The following is a 19,178-nucleotide window of genomic DNA, read 5'->3' on the forward strand; positions in this document are numbered from 1 at the left end:
GACAGATTACCCTGTTAGGAACTGAACCTGGCAGTAAAGCAGTCAACATTTAAGAGCACATACATCATGAAGTTAAAGAAGGAGCAGCAGAGATGCAACGCTGCCGAACACAGCGGTGCCATTATGGGGGAGCAAGAGTACAACTTAAACTACATGAGACTGCAAGTGTGATCCTTCATAACTTCATACCCCAGCCTCTACACACTTTGATCTCCTATATATATAACATTCTGTAACTGGCACAAGCACATTTGGAACAGTAATTTATAATTACTGATTTTAAAAAAAAAGTCAATAATTGGAACTGTTTGAATAAATAAACAGAAGTACAAAAAACTACTACTTTGTTCACAGCTGGTTAGTAGTCAGCAAATACTGTTCATGACCCTTTTTTCCATCTGTGCCTTTCTATTAATATATGAAGATAACTGAATGCTGTTTTGTCCTTATTGTTTTGAATTGCTCATTCAACAAGGGGCAAAATGAAATAGCTCTAACATTTGCTTAAGAGTGTGTGTATGTTCACAGAAACACAAAACTGATATATCTTAAGACCGTGACATAACTTGTACATTTGCCAGCTACAGAGTAATCACCGCAGGTATCAAGCTAAGCTTTGTTCTATTAAGCTACAAAATCCTGCAGAAAAAATACAACAAACACATCTCATAGCCTTAAGCAATATGTTGATATGAAAGGCTGTGATAAACACAACAGCCAACATTTTTCTGTTTCTGCGACTGTCAGACAGACGTAGCGAGGTAGCAGATGTGTACAAGCACTCACCTTTTTTCCATCTTCTCTTCACAGATGAAACAGCCAGACAGCAGAAATCTGCCAGCAAACAGAGAAAAAGATGGCCTTCAGAATACAGTCAACCAATGGCTACTACTCAATGTTAGTGGCAGATGCTGAAAATGACCTCGCATAAATGGTGTCTGAGGTAAAAGCCTATTCATATGTAATCTATTGCTCGATCTGCTGTGTGCTTATGGAGAACAAAACTAAGAGGGGAAGAAAAAGTCCAGGACCCTGAGCACAGAAATGGCAATGTACTACATGGAGATTCAGTAATAAGCACTAACTCAAATGGTAACACTGCTGCTGTGTCACTGATCAACACAAATTTACCAATGTTTTTAGTAAATCCAGGAGCATATGAGAGGATCTGTAAAGTGTTATAGCCCAAGCCTGTGAAGTAAAATAATACAGATAGGTTTCTTCTTTTTTGTGCACCGAAAAACATTGCTTAGGCAAATGAACACAAACAAATATCAGCAGCTTCCTGTAGGTTTTCCAGAAGTCGTCCAGTGCCATTTAAAACCAAAAACATTTACACAATGAAGCTGTTACAAAGTTCCACAGCTCTCAGGTGTTTACCTTAACACTGCTGTGAATCTACTTCACACTCTACAACCTAAATGGCCTACTTGATATATAGAGATGTTGCAGTAACTTTCTCACATTCACTGCTCACCTATCGCAAGATAATTGTATAGATTCATCTCAAAAATTGAGTGAAGCCTCAAAAGCATGTTTAGAGTGAATACAACTGTGCCAAGCTTTAGGTTTGGCTTTTGTGTTCCTTCCAGTGCCTTGGATCTCATAAATCAAAATAATAGAACAAGCTAGGACCTACACACAACACACACACATCAGACAAGACAGATACATCAAACACATTATTGACTTATACTGCTATATTAGTATTAGAAAATATCTCATTGATGTATGTAGTAATGTCCAGCTGAAACCATAAAAATAACATTGCGGAGTACAGGGAATAAAAAGCAAAAGCCTTTGCCTTTAGATGAAAAAAACAGTGTGGTCAAAGGCAGTAGATTCTGGCATGTTTTCTAATCAAAGCTCCTTCTAGTTGCTCCTTAAATGTGCTATTATACTCAGAGACTACAACAATCACACACTGAGGGCCAATTTCGATGTTAAACTTTTCGACCCAAATAAAACAACAAAAATATCTAAAACAGATAATTCAGGCCTGGAGCAGACACATTTTTATCCCAATTATCAGCATGAAAATCTTACATTTGTCAGGATGTTCTATAAATACACATGTCCAAGGTCAAACACAACACTTAGAGATGGAACACTTCTAGACAAACCAATAGCCCCATTACCACAATCAAAGACCATGGTAACACCAGCTAAAATTGAAATACATTCTGTGGACCACACCAAGAGGGCAGATGAACCCACTAGGGGGCCTCAGAGCAATACCCACTTTGGGGCTCACCTCTATGACCAGCCAGTACCACTGAGCACTTGTAAATTGTGTACAGTCGCTGAATTTTTCATGGGCTGAAGGGATATGTTGAGAATATGCTCAGATTATTTTTTTCCAAGAGGGCAAATAAACAATCATTATCACTGAGCTTAAACACTACTTGGCCATTGCAATTACTATCAAATAGGAGTGAGTTTAGAAACAAAATAGTTTCAGTTAAATGATAGGAATTTAACAAGGTGCTGCTCTATATTAGAAAGCTTCAAGGCTAGAGACTGATTTAAATTCCCAAACATAGCTGCATTTTGTCAGACTACCGTACACTTAATCAAACTAAATGAACCTGGGGCTTTTGGGGGCTGGGGTTCTGGGGCAAGTGCCTGCTTTAATCCAGCCTCTTACTCATAATACCATACATTTTTAATAAGAATAGCCTCAGTGTACAGGAATCTATGTGAGAATACTAAAGGGCTACATCTTACCTTAACACTGGATGTGACTACAAATGTAGCTCAGGAGCGTTTTCTGGTAAATGTGATGATATTTAAATGTGCTAAGATATGTTGTAACCTAGAAACTACATAGAAGATTACAATGGATTATAATGGAATCTACAAAGGTATACAACTCGACTTTTACGCTTTTACGCAGGCTTTAAACCTGGTACAAGTGTGCCACCCAGTGGGCACCATTATTATGTGCAATGGAATTTAAGTAACTTCCATTTATTACATTACTCTCGTAGAATATCGCAGTACAAAAACAATACTACCCACCTGAATAAAAAACTAACACGGCTTGGAGGAGCTGTATTCCTTCTCGTATTCATTTCATCTTAATGTGGAGCGCAGGTCTGGCCGCTCCAAACACGACAGGTGAGTTGAATTATTCACTAATTAACGGTGCTACATGAACGGCCGTCCGTGAGCCAGAAAACTGGAATATTCATTCCTAAACTACTTGTTAAAGCATCTTGACGCATTTAATATTCGTCACACCGTTTCCAAAATGACTAATGATATATCCAAAAAGAAGGGGAAGAGTTCGAGTGAGAAAAAGGCGAAAAGAAAAGCCAAACGAAGAGAGACTTACGCCATGTACATCTATAAAGTTTTGAAACAGGTGGGTGAAAAGAAAGCGCGAGCCCAAGCTTCAACTGCCTCCTAAACTAAAATGAACAACTAACGACCCCTTTACACCGTCTTCAAAGGTTCATCCGGACACGGGGATTTCTAGCAGAGCCATGAGCATCATGAACTCCTTCGTAAATGACCTGTTCGAGAGGATTGCTACAGAGGCGTCAAGGCTGGCCCAGTACAATAAACGCTCCACTATCACCAGCAGAGAGGTGCAGACCGCGGTGAGGCTGCTGCTGCCCGGGGAGCTGGCTAAACACGCCGTGTCTGAAGGCACCAAGGCTGTTACCAAGTACACCAGCTCCAAGTGAAGACCTCCACAAGTCTTAAAACCTGGTTGATTTCAATAAACGCACAAAATCAGATTTATTTTTTTCTTCTTCATTTTTACATCCTCTTTCCTTTTTTCCATTTAGAGGAGAAAATTAGTAACACACAGTATTAGCCACTAGATGGGGTAATTGCATATCTGTCATGTTACAGGAATATCAACTGCAGCGTCTGTAGTTTCAATGGGGTAATTAAAAAAACACACACACACACACACACACACACACACATACACAACAACAACAACAACATTCAAGCCATAAATGTTCCTTCGAGCAAACGGAAAACACTAGAGATGGTATTTGGTCCAATCAGTACAATGGGGGCAGAAAAATATTTTATAAGTGCGATTTTTTTTTTTTTTTTTTTTTGATTGCTAATTGTCAAACCTTTAAGATAATATCTAGCTATGAGACTAAGCCCTCTGACAGCCAGAACACTTTAACAGCATTTTTGTAAAAACCATAAAATGAAATAAATGAATACTACACTTGTACTACACTTGTGTAGCGTTCAGTTGAGTGTGAGGAGGCTGAGTGACAAACTTGTTTGTTTTGAATCTTCATATTTGGCTGTCTCACATGTGTACATCATCATCCACTTCTTAAATCAATCCAACAGCCAAGGCACGAAACACAGGGTGGCTGTGAGAGCACATCAGCCCTGACAGGTGTGCATTTAAACAGGTGGGTTTTATGTTGACAGGCTAACTATTTAAGACCTTACATTGCCTCTGTGCTCCATCTTCACACTCAGATATAACCTACTAAATTTAATGTAAAATATTAATCTGAAAGGTAACAAATTATGAAGTATGAAGTAGCAAAAAAGAGAAGAAGAATCAAGCAAAGTACAAATCCAGATTCAGTACGAGAGTAAATGTAAGTTACTTTCAGCCACTGCAGAGGCATCATAAATGTGATGCGGATGATGTTTTGAGCACTAGTAAAGTGTCTTATTTCAGCAGCTATAGCGAGCCAGTGAGTTAACATGGCTGAGTCAGTGCTAGTAACAACATCGTTAACATAGCTGCCCAATTTAGCAATGATAATGTCATTCGCAGGTGTTCTTGTGTGTTAAATGACGCCATAATCGTAAAAACAAAGAAGCTTCGTCTGACACTTACCGATGTTTTGAAAACATTTCTACATTTCCCGAAGAGACCCTGCTGCAACCACAAGAATATCCAGCCTGTAACAACTTCTTAGAAAGAGGCAAACGAAGAAAACTGACCGTTTTTGAAGTTAGGAAGAAAGATGGCTACCGGAAATGACATTTGTTGTTCGTTCGTTAAAAAAAAAAAAATTGAAATGGAAAATGGCAGTGGTACAGATAAATTAACAAAAACTTATTTTATTATAAGGAGTTCTACAAGATGAAAAAGGAAAATATATTTATACATTTTACTGAACAAAACAGCCAGAATTGTTTCAAATCCAGTCCAGCTGGACAGACAAGTCCTAGAGGGATTTAAAAATGTCTTCAAAACAGGGGTAATTGTTGTAAAACAACCCACAGTTTATCAAAGTTTGATTTTTATGTGTCAAATCTCAACTCAATCATCATTTGTCTCACATATAAAGACAATGATGTGAGATGTACTACAAGCTACTATGTATGTACTATTATATTTAAACAGGTCACAGTAGATTGTTTTTAAAGTCAGCTTTTTCACCTCTGATGCATCCATCTAAACCTGACAAGATCTGTTATTCAGTTAGCTTTAAACATTGACATATTTATAAACTGACAGAGGAAATAATGCAACATCTTATCCTTGTTATGCATTCTAATCAGGTTTTTAAAAGACGGCACTGTCAACTGAATAGTACTTGATTACAGGATAATGACACCAGCGTTTGCACCAGTCCAATCTGCATAAAATGGAGGAACTGATAAAGGTCTCTCTAATTAGGATGGTGTTTACATCAGGCTTTACATAAACCTATTAAGCTACCCTTATCAACATCCTACAAAGCCAGGCTCACTGTGATAATGCACTTGGATGTGACTCCCACCACTGACTGTTATTGTTGAGATACCCATTTTAGATGTTTCCCAGTATTCTTGGTAATGATATGAAATCTACAGATGTTATTATGAGGGTGATACAGTCTTTGATGGCCGTGACTTTGTTCATGATTATCATGGCCATTTAGGTTTTTGTATCTTGCACCCTTCCCCATATCCCCTTTCATGCCCATGCCTACTGGTAGTCATTGCTGTCTCCTTTAGGCAGGCTGCTATGAACATATTATGGATGGGTGCATTAGTGAGTGATGCAGAACCCGGGCTGGCTTGCCTTGTTTTCGTGTGAGACTGCATCATTAGAAAATGTTCCACTTGGCAGGGAAGCGCGTATTAACTGCAACCGCAATGAAATGAGGTTGTGATAGATGGTTAAAGTTATACAGGACTATTAGGTTGAAATATGAACCTCTCAATTGTCATGATGAAACAGAGGGCTATTTGCGTGGTGATCAGTGCATTGAGAGACAATTGGAATCTGCAAAGACCGATACAATACATTATAGGTAGTGGGCTCAAAGCTGAAAGAGTACAGAAAAAGTAATCATGCTTCCACGGAGTAGTTTGAAGCTACTGTTCAATTCAGGGCTCTATAAATTCATTTAGGTTCTCCACCAAGCATCAAGCATCATGATGAGACCTGAAGAAGGTTTGCAAACAGGGCACCTTTCTAAACCCTTATCCATATATATGGAGATAAACCAGTGTTGATTGACTATGGAAGGCACTTTAATGGCATCAGAGACTTAAAGCAGACTAAGTGTGTCTACCTTAATGTGTCTATTGACCACAGATTCAATATAATATTAAGCTTAGACAATCAGAGCCAGTAGACGAATGCATAAATTCAGCAACTATCTTGTCTGTAGAAAATGTCACTAGCCAATTAAGCTCGTTCATTATCTCTTATTACGTTTCCATGGTGACCTCCCAGTTAGTCTACCACCAGAATAGAAACTTTAGACCCTGTTTCTTTGTAATGCCCTAGACGTGAACTGAAATGTGTAAATTGGATATTAATTGCTCTCTTCCCAGTACAGAATCATCTGTATGCCAGACAGGATCTCGCTTCCTCTGATTGTAAAAACATTAAATAACACATAAATCATTAAAATAAGAGACACCTGATGGATAATTGAGTGCTCTGGTGTCATGGTGACGCTCGCTCTAAACTTAGACTTTCTTTGGGTGCTCTGACTCTGCCTTAAACTAACAGCAGATCCAATTGTGAACCCATTAGCATTTAATATTACTGTAATTACTGTGTACATTTCATTATGTTCTCAGTATATTAAATGACTGCTCAGTGTGGAGGGAGGGCTATAGTTTAATCTTTTTCTGTATTACTGTGTGCCACAGTACTCAAAACAGCATTAAGAGGCACATAATCAGAGGGAACTAATTGCCTATGATTGCATAAATGAAGTGCCTCACTCTCATCAGGGCTGTTGCTGATGTCCAGCCTCTTTACGCCTTGGGAGAGGAAAGCAGTTGACCACAGTGCTGAAAACCTCAGAGAGACAGCCACTGGTGGGAAATGTGAGGAAACCAAAGGTTTAATATGTCCACGGGGAGCTGTGAGGGCAGGGTGTGTTACTACCGCTGATATTTTTTTGTTGTCATCAGAGTTGCCTCTGCTTCACAGAGGAGAAAAAAAAGAGGGAGAGAAACATGAATGCCCACCATTTGAGAAATGAATTTATCGAAGTCGCTGTCTTTTTCCCCATTAGTAAGTGTTTAGTTCAGCGTTTTAAATAATTGCGTTACCAGGAATGATATTTAAAATACATTTGGGAGTCAATGAGGCGGGAAAGTGCCTACATGTTTTGCTGATGACACCCGGGCCATTTGGAAGACATCAAAGTAGAGAGGAGGTAGCCCAGATGCATATTATAAACTCATTATGTATATCATTTAAAAGGATGTACTCCAGCCGCAAAAACAATATTCCTAGTCTCTCTCTGGTAATGTGTGTTTTCAAAGTTGAAACTCTTACTCGCCTTCAGTTTAATGTGGCATCTATTACCAAACTGTAACATAAAATAAATGACCTTGATTTCCATACCAGAACAGTCGTTAAGGTATAGATGAGATGCAGCTATGCTTCTGTGTTTTCAAATAGGAAAGAAGGTAAAACCTCAGCACAAATATCATGTATTTCTCTACCTGTGGTGCAGACCTTGTTTTCTGCAGAGCTTGTCTGTATCTTGATGGTCTCCAACACAGAGGCAGATAAACAGACCTTAAAATATATGTGTTTTATTACACTGTGTATTCAATGCTGCAAATTTTAATAGATGGTGATGTCAAAGCAGGTTAACCAGCCTTCCTCAAACTCAAATGTAATTCTGAATTATCCTTGATGACTAAAAAGTTGAACTGTAGTTTTTCTACTGGGTAGATTTTCCACCAGCAATGGAAAATTGTGGTCCATCAGTCAAAAGAGATGTTTGTCAGATGCCTAGGAAGTAGGCTTAAAAGGCTTAATTATGCGCCGTCCCTCCACCATCAGAACACTACACGTGGGGCAGAGTGACACAGCGGTTGCCAGTCATTCAGCCTAATGTTCTAATGCAGGGAGCCATGTGGATACATAAAATCCATTAAGGCTCTTGAAAAAAAAAAAAACAATGAGCAGAAAAAGACATTTTGCAAACACATACACACACAGGGGCTCAAAAATAGGGCATTCTTATTATTTGCTCTTCCTCAAAGAAAAATGTCAAGGCAAAATTTGACCTTAAAAGTTTCCCAAATGTTTAAAGCAGCTATTACTTTTCAAATTTAGCTTATTTTCATTTTTTTTGTTAATCAATAAAAGCCCTGCTGGGGAAAAGTAAAGGTTCTTAATCTAATTACTTCACCACTTATATGGTTTATTCTTGCTCACCACATTTAGAGTGGGGTAGATGGACAAGCACTAAATATATCAGGAATAAGCATTGCTTTTTAAGTCCATAAATGTGATGTTACCTATATTTTTAAGTAAGAAACCTCACATATTCTGCTCAGTAAAGTTTTGTCCAATAAGATACTATGTAATTTAGAAAAAAGCATGTACTATAGTTACAAAACATGACTTTATTCAACTCATTTGGTACTTGCAGCCTGACAGAGGCACTTCATGGCTGCAACTTTGCTGGAGGCAAACAGGAGAGGCTCGAGTGGCTGCATGTGAGACATAAAAATAGCATTACTTGTCACACTGCAGGGAAGGTCTCATACCGAATATCAAAACAACTCTGTGAACCAACCCTGTGAACAGCCGGCAGGCACATAGTGGACATTAGCCAGAGAAAGCGAAACAACAACAGAAACAGAGAGACAGGCCTTTTTAGACAGTCTCCCTCACTTTATCACACACAACCTCTTTTCTCTGTGTGAGGCAAGCCATTCAGGATGTCGCGAGGCAGCTTTGTCTTCACACCCATGGCCTTGCGCTCTCTTGAACTTGACGAGGATATGCTAGAGAGATACAAGTACAAGAGGCAGATGGCCTCCCATCACCTCAACAGCTATATGCTGAAGAAGGAGGCCAGGGACAGGGTACCACTGAGGTCCAGCACTGCCCTTCCACCAGCTGTGTGCCAAGATGTGGTCGTCCAGAACGCCCTGTATACAGGAGACTTGGAGGCTATGCAGCACCTCTTTCCTAGAGGATCCACAGCAAACCTCATCATTGAGCCACAGGGAGGGGACATGCGCTGGGTCGCCAGAGGGGAAGGTAGGAGACAACATCTGTCTTCATTAAGAATTAATTTAGGAATTCATACGATTTGGCACAGCACAGCTAGTATCTTTATCGTATTTCCCGGAGATTAGCATCCAAAATTCTGAATTTTAAAAGCACTTTGTATTTTGACAGAAATGACATTTTCTGTGTTGTTGCTAGAAAAATAGAAATAGAGAGGTCAAAATTCAGTAGATTTTTTTTTAACATGCAACTACAAGCAACATGTAACTGGTGCATCTCACCCTGAGGCAGTATTTAAAGACACAGTGATGCCATATTCATAGAAACAGCACGAGGCAATATTTATAGACACCATCAGATGTCCGTCACATAATTAGACTTGGGAGTCATCTGCGTTAATCTGTTGCCTTTCACTGAGGAGTGAAAAAAAAAAAACAGTTTACCCTTTTATTTTGATCAGTTCTAACCATTTTCCACACGCAATAACTTGTTAAGCTACTGAAAATTATATTCAAGACTACAATGATGAATGCATGACATAAATTGGGGCTTGGTAATACTGGATTTTACCGACAACTTTGATTTGTCAACTAAAGATTTGTCAGCAGAATGTGTTACTTCTAAATTTCTTGAATGCAAAATTCAGATCAGTTGTCCTTCAGTGGATTAGCTGAATCACTGAGCAGGTGATATGCAGTGCACCAGTCATTGGCTCCTGCACTGGCGAGGTTCACCAGGTCAAACAAAATATCACATAACACCTCCCTGAAATAGCCCCATCTGCACAAACAACCCACATAAGTGCTTATTCCACTCTGGAGAAGCCACACAACTAAAACGTTAAAAAACAAACCAGTTTGCTCCAAAATGGCTTACGTAGCACCAAAGGTTAAGTGGCGCAAACAAAAGACCTACCGCAGCGATGTGATCGCCACAGCCAAGGCCACAGGTTGTGTCCTACAGTTCTGGAACTCTCTGCTTGTTGGTGATGAGCTGACGATTCTCAGCATTGTGGACGACGACGACTATGACTACCTGATTGACGCCATTTATGACACTAGCAACATAGAGGAATGGAAGAACTTCAGATTTAACTACAGAGGCCTGAGTAGGTTTTCCAGTACTTTGGTTTTAAAGTTGTGATCACTGCTACCTTCAAGATAATTTGCATTAGAGAGAGATGTTGACATTCTGTTGAGGCATACTGTATCATCATTAATATTTTGAAATGTTATGGCCTTACACTATATCCTCTATTTAACAGAACTCTAACAATAGTTAAATCTAACAAGTGTGCTTATTTACAGTAGTTCTAATGCTTGAACTCAAAGTTGATGTTATGCAAATTATTCTCCCTGCTGGCAGGACTATGGTCGCTGACTTATGAGCAGGAACTGACCACACCACTTCACATCACGGCTGGTCGAGGTTTCACAGACTGCCTCAAACTCCTGCTGCAACGTGGGGCCAATGTAGACCTTGCACCCGGTGGCACCACTGCCCTCCATGAGTCCTGTGAAAACTGCCAACCAGAGTGTACCAAACTGCTGCTCATCCATGGTGCCAATGCCAATGCTGTCACTGAAGAGGGCCTCATGCCTCTGCACATTTGTACAAGGCCAGAATCCTTTGAGTGAGTAGAATTAAACTATAAAGGGCAGACCAAGATTCATTTAAGCAATAATCCTATTTATGGAAAGATACAAATAATACTATGAATTTGTGTGAACTTTGCTGTATAACCATTAGCTACCAGCTACAGTAGGACAGCCTCGCACCAACAGGAAACAATTAACACCTTAAAGCCTATATAGGTAAGTTTTACTGAACAGCAGTCACTGTCGCCTGAAGTGACAATTACAGGAAAAATGTAAATGCTTAAACATTAATTAGTGTAGCTTAGTCCTCTCTTGTGCTAGTAATAGCACAAGAGGGCAGTCAACAAGTCAGTAAATTGGCTCGATAATGTCAGTTACATAGCAATTTTTTCCTAAAATGTTTAGGAATTTAGCCATAAGCTATAAACGACTAGTCATACCAGACCGTATCTTGCGACTCTGTAGCTGCAAACCCCCAGAATGTATTTAACTGATTTTTATTGCTAATGAATTTTAAAACACAGAAAACTGTGATATTCAAAGTCAGTGAACTGTGACATCTGCCCAAAGTTTGCTCATATTAGCTAATGCTAGCCATTAGTCAAGAGTTACATTGCCTTGCTGTAAAACCACCCACTGCTGTTGAGAGTGCATGAAACCTGGCCACCAGGTGTGCAGAGAAGGTGAAATGAATGGCTAAAAGTGGCTATAAGTGTATGAAACACAGTATATTCAAACCAACTGACAAAAAAGACCAGGTATGATGGTATGAAATGACCTCCAGTTTGAAATCAATTTTAATGAACACATTTAGGAACACAATGGAAGGTGATGAAGGGGGATTGGAGGTCATTTGATATTTCTGCCCAGGGATGTCAGATGAAAAGGTGGGAACCACTGATCTAATGTGTAGGTAAAAATACAACTTGTGCCCTATTACAATTCAAGGTTGTATATTTCTGTCTATAGATGTGCCAAATATCTCCTCCAGTATGGTGCAGCAATCAGTGGTCGCACTGTCGACGAAAACGACACTCCCTTACATGTGGCGGCCAGGAACGGCCTCTTAGACCACACTGAGCTTTACCTACGCTATGGAGCTGCTGTGGACAAAAAGAACGAAGAGGGTGTCACGCCCCTGATTGCTGCTTGCTCTCAGCCCCAGGAACAGCAGGACCTGCAGCGTTACTTCAAGGTGTGCCAGCTGCTGCTGGGGGCCGGGGCTGACATCCACACCACAGACCAGGACAACCACACTCCCCTTCACGTGGCCTGTAAGAATGCAAATCCGGACATAGTGGATCTGCTCCTGGCTAATGGTTCCTGTGTTAACAACATGGACTATGGTGGTGAAGCTCCCATGCACAACATCCTTAAGGCTGTATGCTACAAGGTTTCCCATCACCCTGAGAGGATTGTCCGTGCTCTGCTCAACCATGGTTCTATTCGGGTGTGGCCTGGAGCTCTACCCATGGTAGGAAGTGAAAAGCTACATGTTATCTAAATATAATATGGACTAATGCATTCCAGATTGGCTTGTAGTAGTATGTTGAATTTACAGTATGAACCAACTGTTCATCAAGGTGGCTCATTTTACATAATTAGCAAGTACTGCACATGTAACACCTTGAGTAAGAGTCTTGAAATGCTAAACCTCTCCTTCCTTGCAATATTCCAGACTTCACAACTTCACATTCAAAATCATTCCCATTTCATGACACAACATGAAGTGTTGCACTCTCTGTGGGAAACAGACTACAACTATCAGTGAACCCACGTGCACTAGACAAAATGCCTGGTTCCTAATTAGGCAAGTGTTAATAGGAGATTAATTAGCACTAATTGCATAATTTCCAGTTAAACCCCTGGAGGGAAGACCAATCTGTTCATTTCACAAGTGTTTAATTACTTTATTTCTTCAGTTCTATGGAGTCACAAGCTCGCTCACGAACTTAAATGATGGTTCTATGAATCCTGACGCTTTGCTCCATGTCATGGGTGTTTCTTTTAGGTTTTGAGACACTGCTCTGAATCTCCACGCACCATCGAGGTTCTCCTCAACGCTTACAGTCACCTCAAAGTCACAGATACCTGGGTTGAGTCGGTTCCTCCAGAGACGTTTAAGGCGAGTGCTTTGAATGTTAATTGACAAAGAAGGGTTTAACCAGTGTGTATGTTTAAAGACAAAGGTTTATAGATGTTAGGTTCTCTATATTGTACCAGTATTTCATTTCTCTAAGTATCTACTTTGAACACAGTTTTTCCTATCTAACTAGTAGGCCTAAACCTTAGGAATATTTAAAATATAATTTAGTTTACTGTAAAGCAAGACAAATAGCATCAGTGTCTTCCTAAATGAACTCGTGAATTTGTGTTTCTTCTCCAATCAGGAGCACAAGGAGTTCTACGAGTCAGTCTTCTCCTTGGCAATGACTCCTCGCTCTCTGCAGCACTTGGCACGCTGCAAGCTCAGGAGCTTCCTGGAGGGCCGAGTGCACAAGGTGGTCCCTAAACTCGATCTGCCCACCTTCATCAAGAACTACCTGCTCCTGGAGTACAGAGGGTACATCCACTGAAAGCACTTTGTGTAGCTTTAGTGTTAGACCTAATGATGACTTAGCTGCTGTTACATGCGAGGAGGGAGTGGTCGTTCACCACAGAATTATACTCAGAAACTGTAGCAGTGTGCATCAGCACCCTGGATATTTTGAAATGTATGTTGCCACCTGTAAGCTCTTCAGGAGGAAGAAGCAGCTGCTTGTTTTCTGGCACTTCTATTCCACATCAACCTTTCAGTACTGTTACATTTTACTTTTGCACCACAAGAGGGAGCTATAGCCTTGAGTAGACAAAGTATATAGCAAGAATGCAACTGTATGTTTTATATTTTATTTATTTTGTGATCACATTTTTTACTTCTGCACTTGATAGTAAAGAGGCTAACATGCTTGTGTTTTTATACATGACAAGTACCATAGTTTGATGTTAATATGCACAGTAAGGATTGTGTTTTACACATTTAGAAATGCCATCAAATATTTGCATAGACAGTTATTATTCCCACAGGATATGATTGTAATTAGGTGTTTTATATCAAAATTATGTCTGATATAAAATAAATATTCCACCATGGTAATGCCATCTACCCTGTGTTCTTTTATTATTTCCTGTTGCCATTCATTTTCTCTCTTTCTTCTCTCACTTGATCGGCTCCTTTGTGTTTACTTCTCGTTTTTCATCACTCTACGTTTTTCTGAAAAAAAAAATGAATGATGCAAAATATATCTTAAAAAAATACAATAAGAAATACATCATATATAAGCAACATTTCAGCTTACAAAGGTAACTTAAAAGTGTAAAATTAAAGTCAAATTGAAGATGCCCTGAATCGTGTTGAATAATTACTACATTTTGGGCAGATTGTGATGTGTGCTTTTATTATGAAATGGCAGATAATCTTTTATGTGATTAGTTGATTTAAAACAGTTCATGACGAAATCTATAAAAAAGACACTTAGACCTGTCATTCTGTCATTCTCTCTCATTAGTCACTTTGCGAAAAAACTAAGTTAACTTCAGATGACAATCTGTTTATGGCAACATGTATTTAATGAATACAAATGAAGAACATCTTCCGGCCTGATTTTATCAATTTACCATATAAAGGTATATAAAGAAAAATAATAAATTTGACAACTAAAATGTGCGTTTTAATGACAGGTTGTGGGAGAACCTGTATTATAAACTCTCACAGTCATTGCGTGTAAGATTATGTGGGGGGGGGAGTCATAAAAATAGATCCAAATTATGAATCCTCTTTAAATGTTAATTTCGTTTGGCCATTAAAAACTTGTGACTAAAATTCGTTAAATAAAAACAAGCTTCATCCAGAGGAGCACTGTAACACCAGACATCCTCTCAGGGAAAGAGGCAGAGGAGCTCGGCAAATGGTTTCAATAGATCAAAGAGAGGTGCTGCTGAAGTCACTTGCAATTATAAGAATTAGCCTGGCCTGGCCCTCCACTGCTAATCAGAGTCGGTGGTGATATGTTTATGTCCTCGTGCAATCAGACGACCAGTTGGAGAGCCCGGGCACCCAGGACTCAATAGGGCTAATCATCATCAGTTCCCATTGCCATTTAAAAGGTGAAATGATCTGCGATTAAACCACTGCTTAAAGAAAAGAGAGAAGTGATTTTTTTTCTTCTTCTTCCACATGCATTTTTGATCAGGGGTGAATGACTACTCCCAATGCGCAAAACAAAAAGTCCGTGTTATTTAATTCATAAAAAGGTGGTTTAACTGACACATGATAAAGTTTATGATTCACAGCATTAACAAAAAAGAAAGAAAAAGAGTTCAAACAAAGTGGAAACCCACTCAGATTTGACTTTGGCCACTGTGCTGTCCGTGTGTCCACAGTGCAGTTGACCTCGCATAAACGCCTTTTATCTGAGTCTAATTTCGCGCAGAGTATCTCTCTCCAGGGAACAATTGTTGCGGCACTTCTTCTTCTTCTTCCTTTTCTCCTCTGAAAGCAAGCGCATTGTTTTTAGCCGCGGAGAATGGGACAGAGAGCGGAGAAACATCTGCCTCTCTCCTCCCTCCTGACTCTCGGTGCCCATCGGCCTCCCAATATCTCGACAAAAGCCACCGTTGTTTTACGCTGTCCCTTGAATCCGGAGTAATTACTTATCATCAATCAAAATTAATAATAGCTGATTGGGTTGGTGTGGTCAACGATTATAGAAGGGGAAGGGCTGGAGGAGTCTCTCACACCGTTTTTTTTTTCTTCTTTGCAGTCAATGGTGAAACCTGGCAAAGGGGGGGGGGGGGCTTGAGTGGAGGGAGGGAGGGTACGAGGAGGGGGGGGGGGGGTGCGACCCGTCTATTTGGTATCCACTGGGAAACTACCGCCTCTCAAGACGGCCAAAAAGTCAGAGGCTGAATAAGGAAATGAAGCGTAATTTGAGGAAGATGGATGAGCCCCCAGGGAAACACCCCCTTTTCATTCCTCTTGTATTGCAGATGATAACCAATGCGCTCTCGCCCTCTCTCTCTCTCTCTCTCTCTCTCACACACACACACACATACGTACACGCGGTGCACGGGAGAGAGGGGTCGGAGGGAGGAGTTGCGGAGAGGGGAGAGGTAGATAGATAGAGAGAGCGTGTGTTTATGTCTCAGTGTGTGACAAATAAGAGGGAAAAAAGGTAGCGGCGGTGGGGCACACAACAAAAGCGTCCCCCCACTGACTGACGCACATAGAGTAAGAGGCAGAGATCCGGAGACAGCGGTCCACTCCCAGGGATGACAACACGGCAGAGGATCTACTTTGAACCCACTCTGTCTTTAAACTGAAAAGTTTTGCGCGTCGTCGAGGAGGAGAAAAAACACGGGGGGAATCACCTGCTCTCGAGTTTCCACCAAAATAAAAAGTGCAAACATGCAGAGACCCGGCGGCCAAGGGACGGCGTTTTCAATCGATTCCCTGATAGGGACCCCTCAGCCCAGACCGGGACACCTGCTCTACACGGGCTACCCCATGTTCATGCCGTACAGACCTTTGGTTATTCCACAAGCTTTATCCCACTCGCCTTTATCGTCTGGTATACCTCCGCTCGCGCCTTTGGCTTCTTTTGCGGGACGTCTCACCAACACGTTCTGCGCCAGTTTGGGACAGGGGGTGCCGTCCATGGTGGCGCTCACCACGACCATGCCGAGCTTCTCGGATCCGCCGGACAGTTTCTACCCGCCGCAAGAACTCCCCGGTCCGCGTTTGAGCGCGGCCGACCCCGGAGCGAGGAGACAGGAGAGTCCGCACTCCGAGGAGCTGCACAGCCGGGACAAGGGCTCCGAACTGCTCAACTTCTCGGAAACTTTTCAAACAATATCAGGTGAGCTCGGCCTTGTGGCTTATTTATGCTTGGTTTTTTGTTTTGTTTTGTTTTTGTTTTTTTTTTTAGCACTTTCAGACTTCGAGGCCGGTTGCAACCAAAAGCGACCACTGTGCGTAAAACTGCTTAAGAGCAGAGGTCGCTGGGCCATGTCTGAAATAATCTGTGGTGTCTGAAGAGCAGTTGAATCCGTGAGAATAATGAATCTCCCATTAGCTTTGCCTGACAGAAATGACAGAATTATTAATGACACAGCACTCAACATCCTGGGGATGTAATTCGATGGAAGAAATGTCACAACTGTTCTTACAGTAACAGTCATTTAAAAATAGATCTGAAGCTATTTCTAATTGTTGATTATTTTTATTAAAATGACAACTAATTGGAGATCATGCTTAATCACGTCTTAGGAAAACGTTAGGGAAATAGTTTTGTTGAAAGACTAAGTTGCACTTTAGCCAAAACGTGCCAAGTAAGAACTTATTGAAAAATCCAACGTTTACACACAGGACAGCTGTAATGAGTTCAGCTGATGTTGCAGCTTATAACTCACATTTTTAGGATTTTTCAGGGAGTTGTGTGTTGGGTGTTTTCTCCACGAGCCCAGTCAAAATCCCAGTGATTGACGTCTAATGTGCAACAGTGCGTAATGGTGCTTTGTTTTTTTGGTTTGTTTGCAGACCCATGAATAAATGTCTCACTGTGAACGTGTGTCTTCTGTTTATTTCTAGGTGAGACCAAACTGTACAGTTCAGACGACGAGAAGCTGGACCTAAAGTCAGCAGACGCCGTTTGCAGCGACCGCGAGGACAGCTCCGCGGACAGCGAGAACGAAAGTTTCTCGGACGGGAACAACTGCGGCTCCATGTCCCAGAAGAGCAAACTAAAAACCGGCTCGCAGGAGGCGCTGCCGACCGGCGGCTCGGCGGGGAAGAGCCGCAGGAGACGAACAGCTTTTACCAGCGAACAGCTGCTCGAACTCGAAAAGGAGTTTCACTGTAAAAAGTACCTTTCTCTGACTGAGCGCTCCCAGATCGCGCACGCACTTAAACTGAGCGAGGTGCAGGTGAAGATCTGGTTTCAGAACCGCAGGGCCAAGTGGAAACGGATCAAGGCCGGCAACGTCAACAACAGGTCGGGAGAACCGGTGCGGAATCCCAAAATCGTGGTCCCCATCCCTGTGCACGTCAACAGGTTTGCTGTGAGGAGTCAGCACCAACAAATAGAGCAAGGGACCAGGCCATGAACTCAAGATGAAAATCAAAAATATTAATAATAATAATTAAAAAAAAACAAACACTTACATTGACTCTATGTTCCACTGATTTGTTGAACGCATGAAGCACAAAAAGGAGGATTCAGTAATTTTTGTCTGAGAGGTGAGACTGAGCAGGGAAGAGGATTCTCTCGCAGACAGATCAATTATTTGGCAATATGCTGTCATTTTTATTTATTGTTCTGTGAATATGTAAATATAAATGGGTTAAAAAATGGGCACTATGAGATGAGACTGTAAAGATTTTTTTTAAGTATTTATATGTAGGGCCAAAATGTTCTGTTGGTTATGTGCATGTCCTCATTTGGTGAAACTATTCTGGATTTTTTTTTTCTCCTTTTTTCGTGTTTTCGTACAATTTGTTGACAACATTTGCATGTAACTTAAGACGCTTTACATTTTGTTTGGCAACTGTAGGAACCACCTTTGACAGCTATTTGTGAAAAAAATAAGAAAAGATGTGAAGGAAATAATGACCAAACAAGGGACAACTGTAAAGTATATTGACCTAATAAATCGCTTTATACGAAAGTTGGGACCCAGATTGAATCATTATTACTGAGAGGGTAGACTAACTATGTTTTTAGCGTTTGTGTAAAATGTGTAAGAATTATTTTATCCTGCTAAAATGAAAAATGTGGCCTACACTGTTTGAACACAGCGACCAATTTTGACCTAACAGGAGTAGCCAAACTGCAGTCAGGCGGCTATTTTGATATTTTATAACACATTTTAAATAAAATATATAAAAAAACAGTATTTTTTTTACTCATAAAAACATTATTTCCAATTTTATAATTAGAATATTTCTGATAAATTCCTGATATACGAAGGCTTTCACTGAAAATCTTTTATATCCACAGAGCTCCATCGTGGTGATTTAAGTTCACTGATGTTTTTCACTGATGCAACATGTTACAGATGTTTTTTATCCCCAGAAACATCAAGACTTGAAAGTGTAGATAGATCTTTTT

The 19,178-nt window shown here is 40.5% G+C and overlaps 3 protein-coding genes across 4 annotated transcripts; all 3 read left to right on the forward strand.

Moving 5' to 3' along the window:
- The first annotated feature begins 3,160 nt into the window (after nt 1–3,160).
- Nucleotides 3,161–3,746, forward strand: zgc:92591. The gene is made up of 2 exons (XM_018676391.2): nt 3,161–3,367; nt 3,456–3,746. Exons 1-2 carry the CDS (start codon nt 3,254–3,256, stop codon nt 3,690–3,692), a joined length of 351 nt encoding a protein of 116 aa, XP_018531907.1. The 5' UTR covers nt 3,161–3,253; the 3' UTR covers nt 3,693–3,746.
- A 5,257-nt stretch (nt 3,747–9,003) lies between these two features.
- asb10 (ankyrin repeat and SOCS box containing 10) lies at nt 9,004–14,172 on the forward strand. Of its 2 annotated transcripts, none has more exons than XM_018676392.2 (5): nt 9,004–9,463; nt 10,799–11,066; nt 12,001–12,505; nt 13,043–13,156; nt 13,422–14,172. In XM_018676392.2, exons 1-5 carry the CDS (start codon nt 9,139–9,141, stop codon nt 13,605–13,607), a joined length of 1,398 nt encoding a protein of 465 aa, XP_018531908.1. In that variant the 5' UTR covers nt 9,004–9,138; the 3' UTR covers nt 13,608–14,172. The 2 variants fall into 2 exon arrangements, with proteins under 2 accessions (XP_018531908.1, XP_018531909.1); XM_018676393.2 differs by lacking the exon at nt 9,004–9,463 and adding an exon at nt 9,945–10,541.
- Nucleotides 14,173–16,099: 1,927 nt separating this feature from the next.
- gbx1 (gastrulation brain homeobox 1) lies at nt 16,100–18,735 on the forward strand. Its single transcript, XM_018676168.2, has 2 exons — nt 16,100–16,928; nt 17,660–18,735. Exons 1-2 carry the CDS (start codon nt 16,478–16,480, stop codon nt 18,172–18,174), a joined length of 966 nt encoding a protein of 321 aa, XP_018531684.1. The 5' UTR covers nt 16,100–16,477; the 3' UTR covers nt 18,175–18,735.
- The last annotated feature ends 443 nt before the right edge of the window (nt 18,736–19,178 follow it).

Source organism: Lates calcarifer, linkage group LG4, assembly GCF_001640805.2.
Source record: "Lates calcarifer isolate ASB-BC8 linkage group LG4, TLL_Latcal_v3, whole genome shotgun sequence".
NCBI classification, from domain to species: Eukaryota; Metazoa; Chordata; class Actinopteri; family Centropomidae; genus Lates; species Lates calcarifer.

Excerpts from the sequence above, each read along its gene's own strand:
- zgc:92591 (XM_018676391.2), top strand. The coding sequence starts at position 3,254 with ATGACTAATGATATATCCAAAAAGAAGGGGAAGAGTTCGAGTGAGAAA. Across the intron at positions 3,368-3,455 it reads TCTATAAAGTTTTGAAACAG|GTTCATCCGGACACGGGGAT; the intron begins GTGGGTGAAAAG and ends CCGTCTTCAAAG.
- gbx1 (XM_018676168.2), top strand. The coding sequence starts at position 16,478 with ATGCAGAGACCCGGCGGCCAAGGGACGGCGTTTTCAATCGATTCCCTG. Across the intron at positions 16,929-17,659 it reads AACTTTTCAAACAATATCAG|GTGAGACCAAACTGTACAGT; the intron begins GTGAGCTCGGCC and ends GTTTATTTCTAG.
- asb10 (XM_018676392.2), top strand. The coding sequence starts at position 9,139 with ATGTCGCGAGGCAGCTTTGTCTTCACACCCATGGCCTTGCGCTCTCTT. Across the intron at positions 9,464-10,798 it reads CTGGGTCGCCAGAGGGGAAG|GACTATGGTCGCTGACTTAT; the intron begins GTAGGAGACAAC and ends CCCTGCTGGCAG. Across the intron at positions 13,157-13,421 it reads TTCCTCCAGAGACGTTTAAG|GAGCACAAGGAGTTCTACGA; the intron begins GCGAGTGCTTTG and ends TTCTCCAATCAG.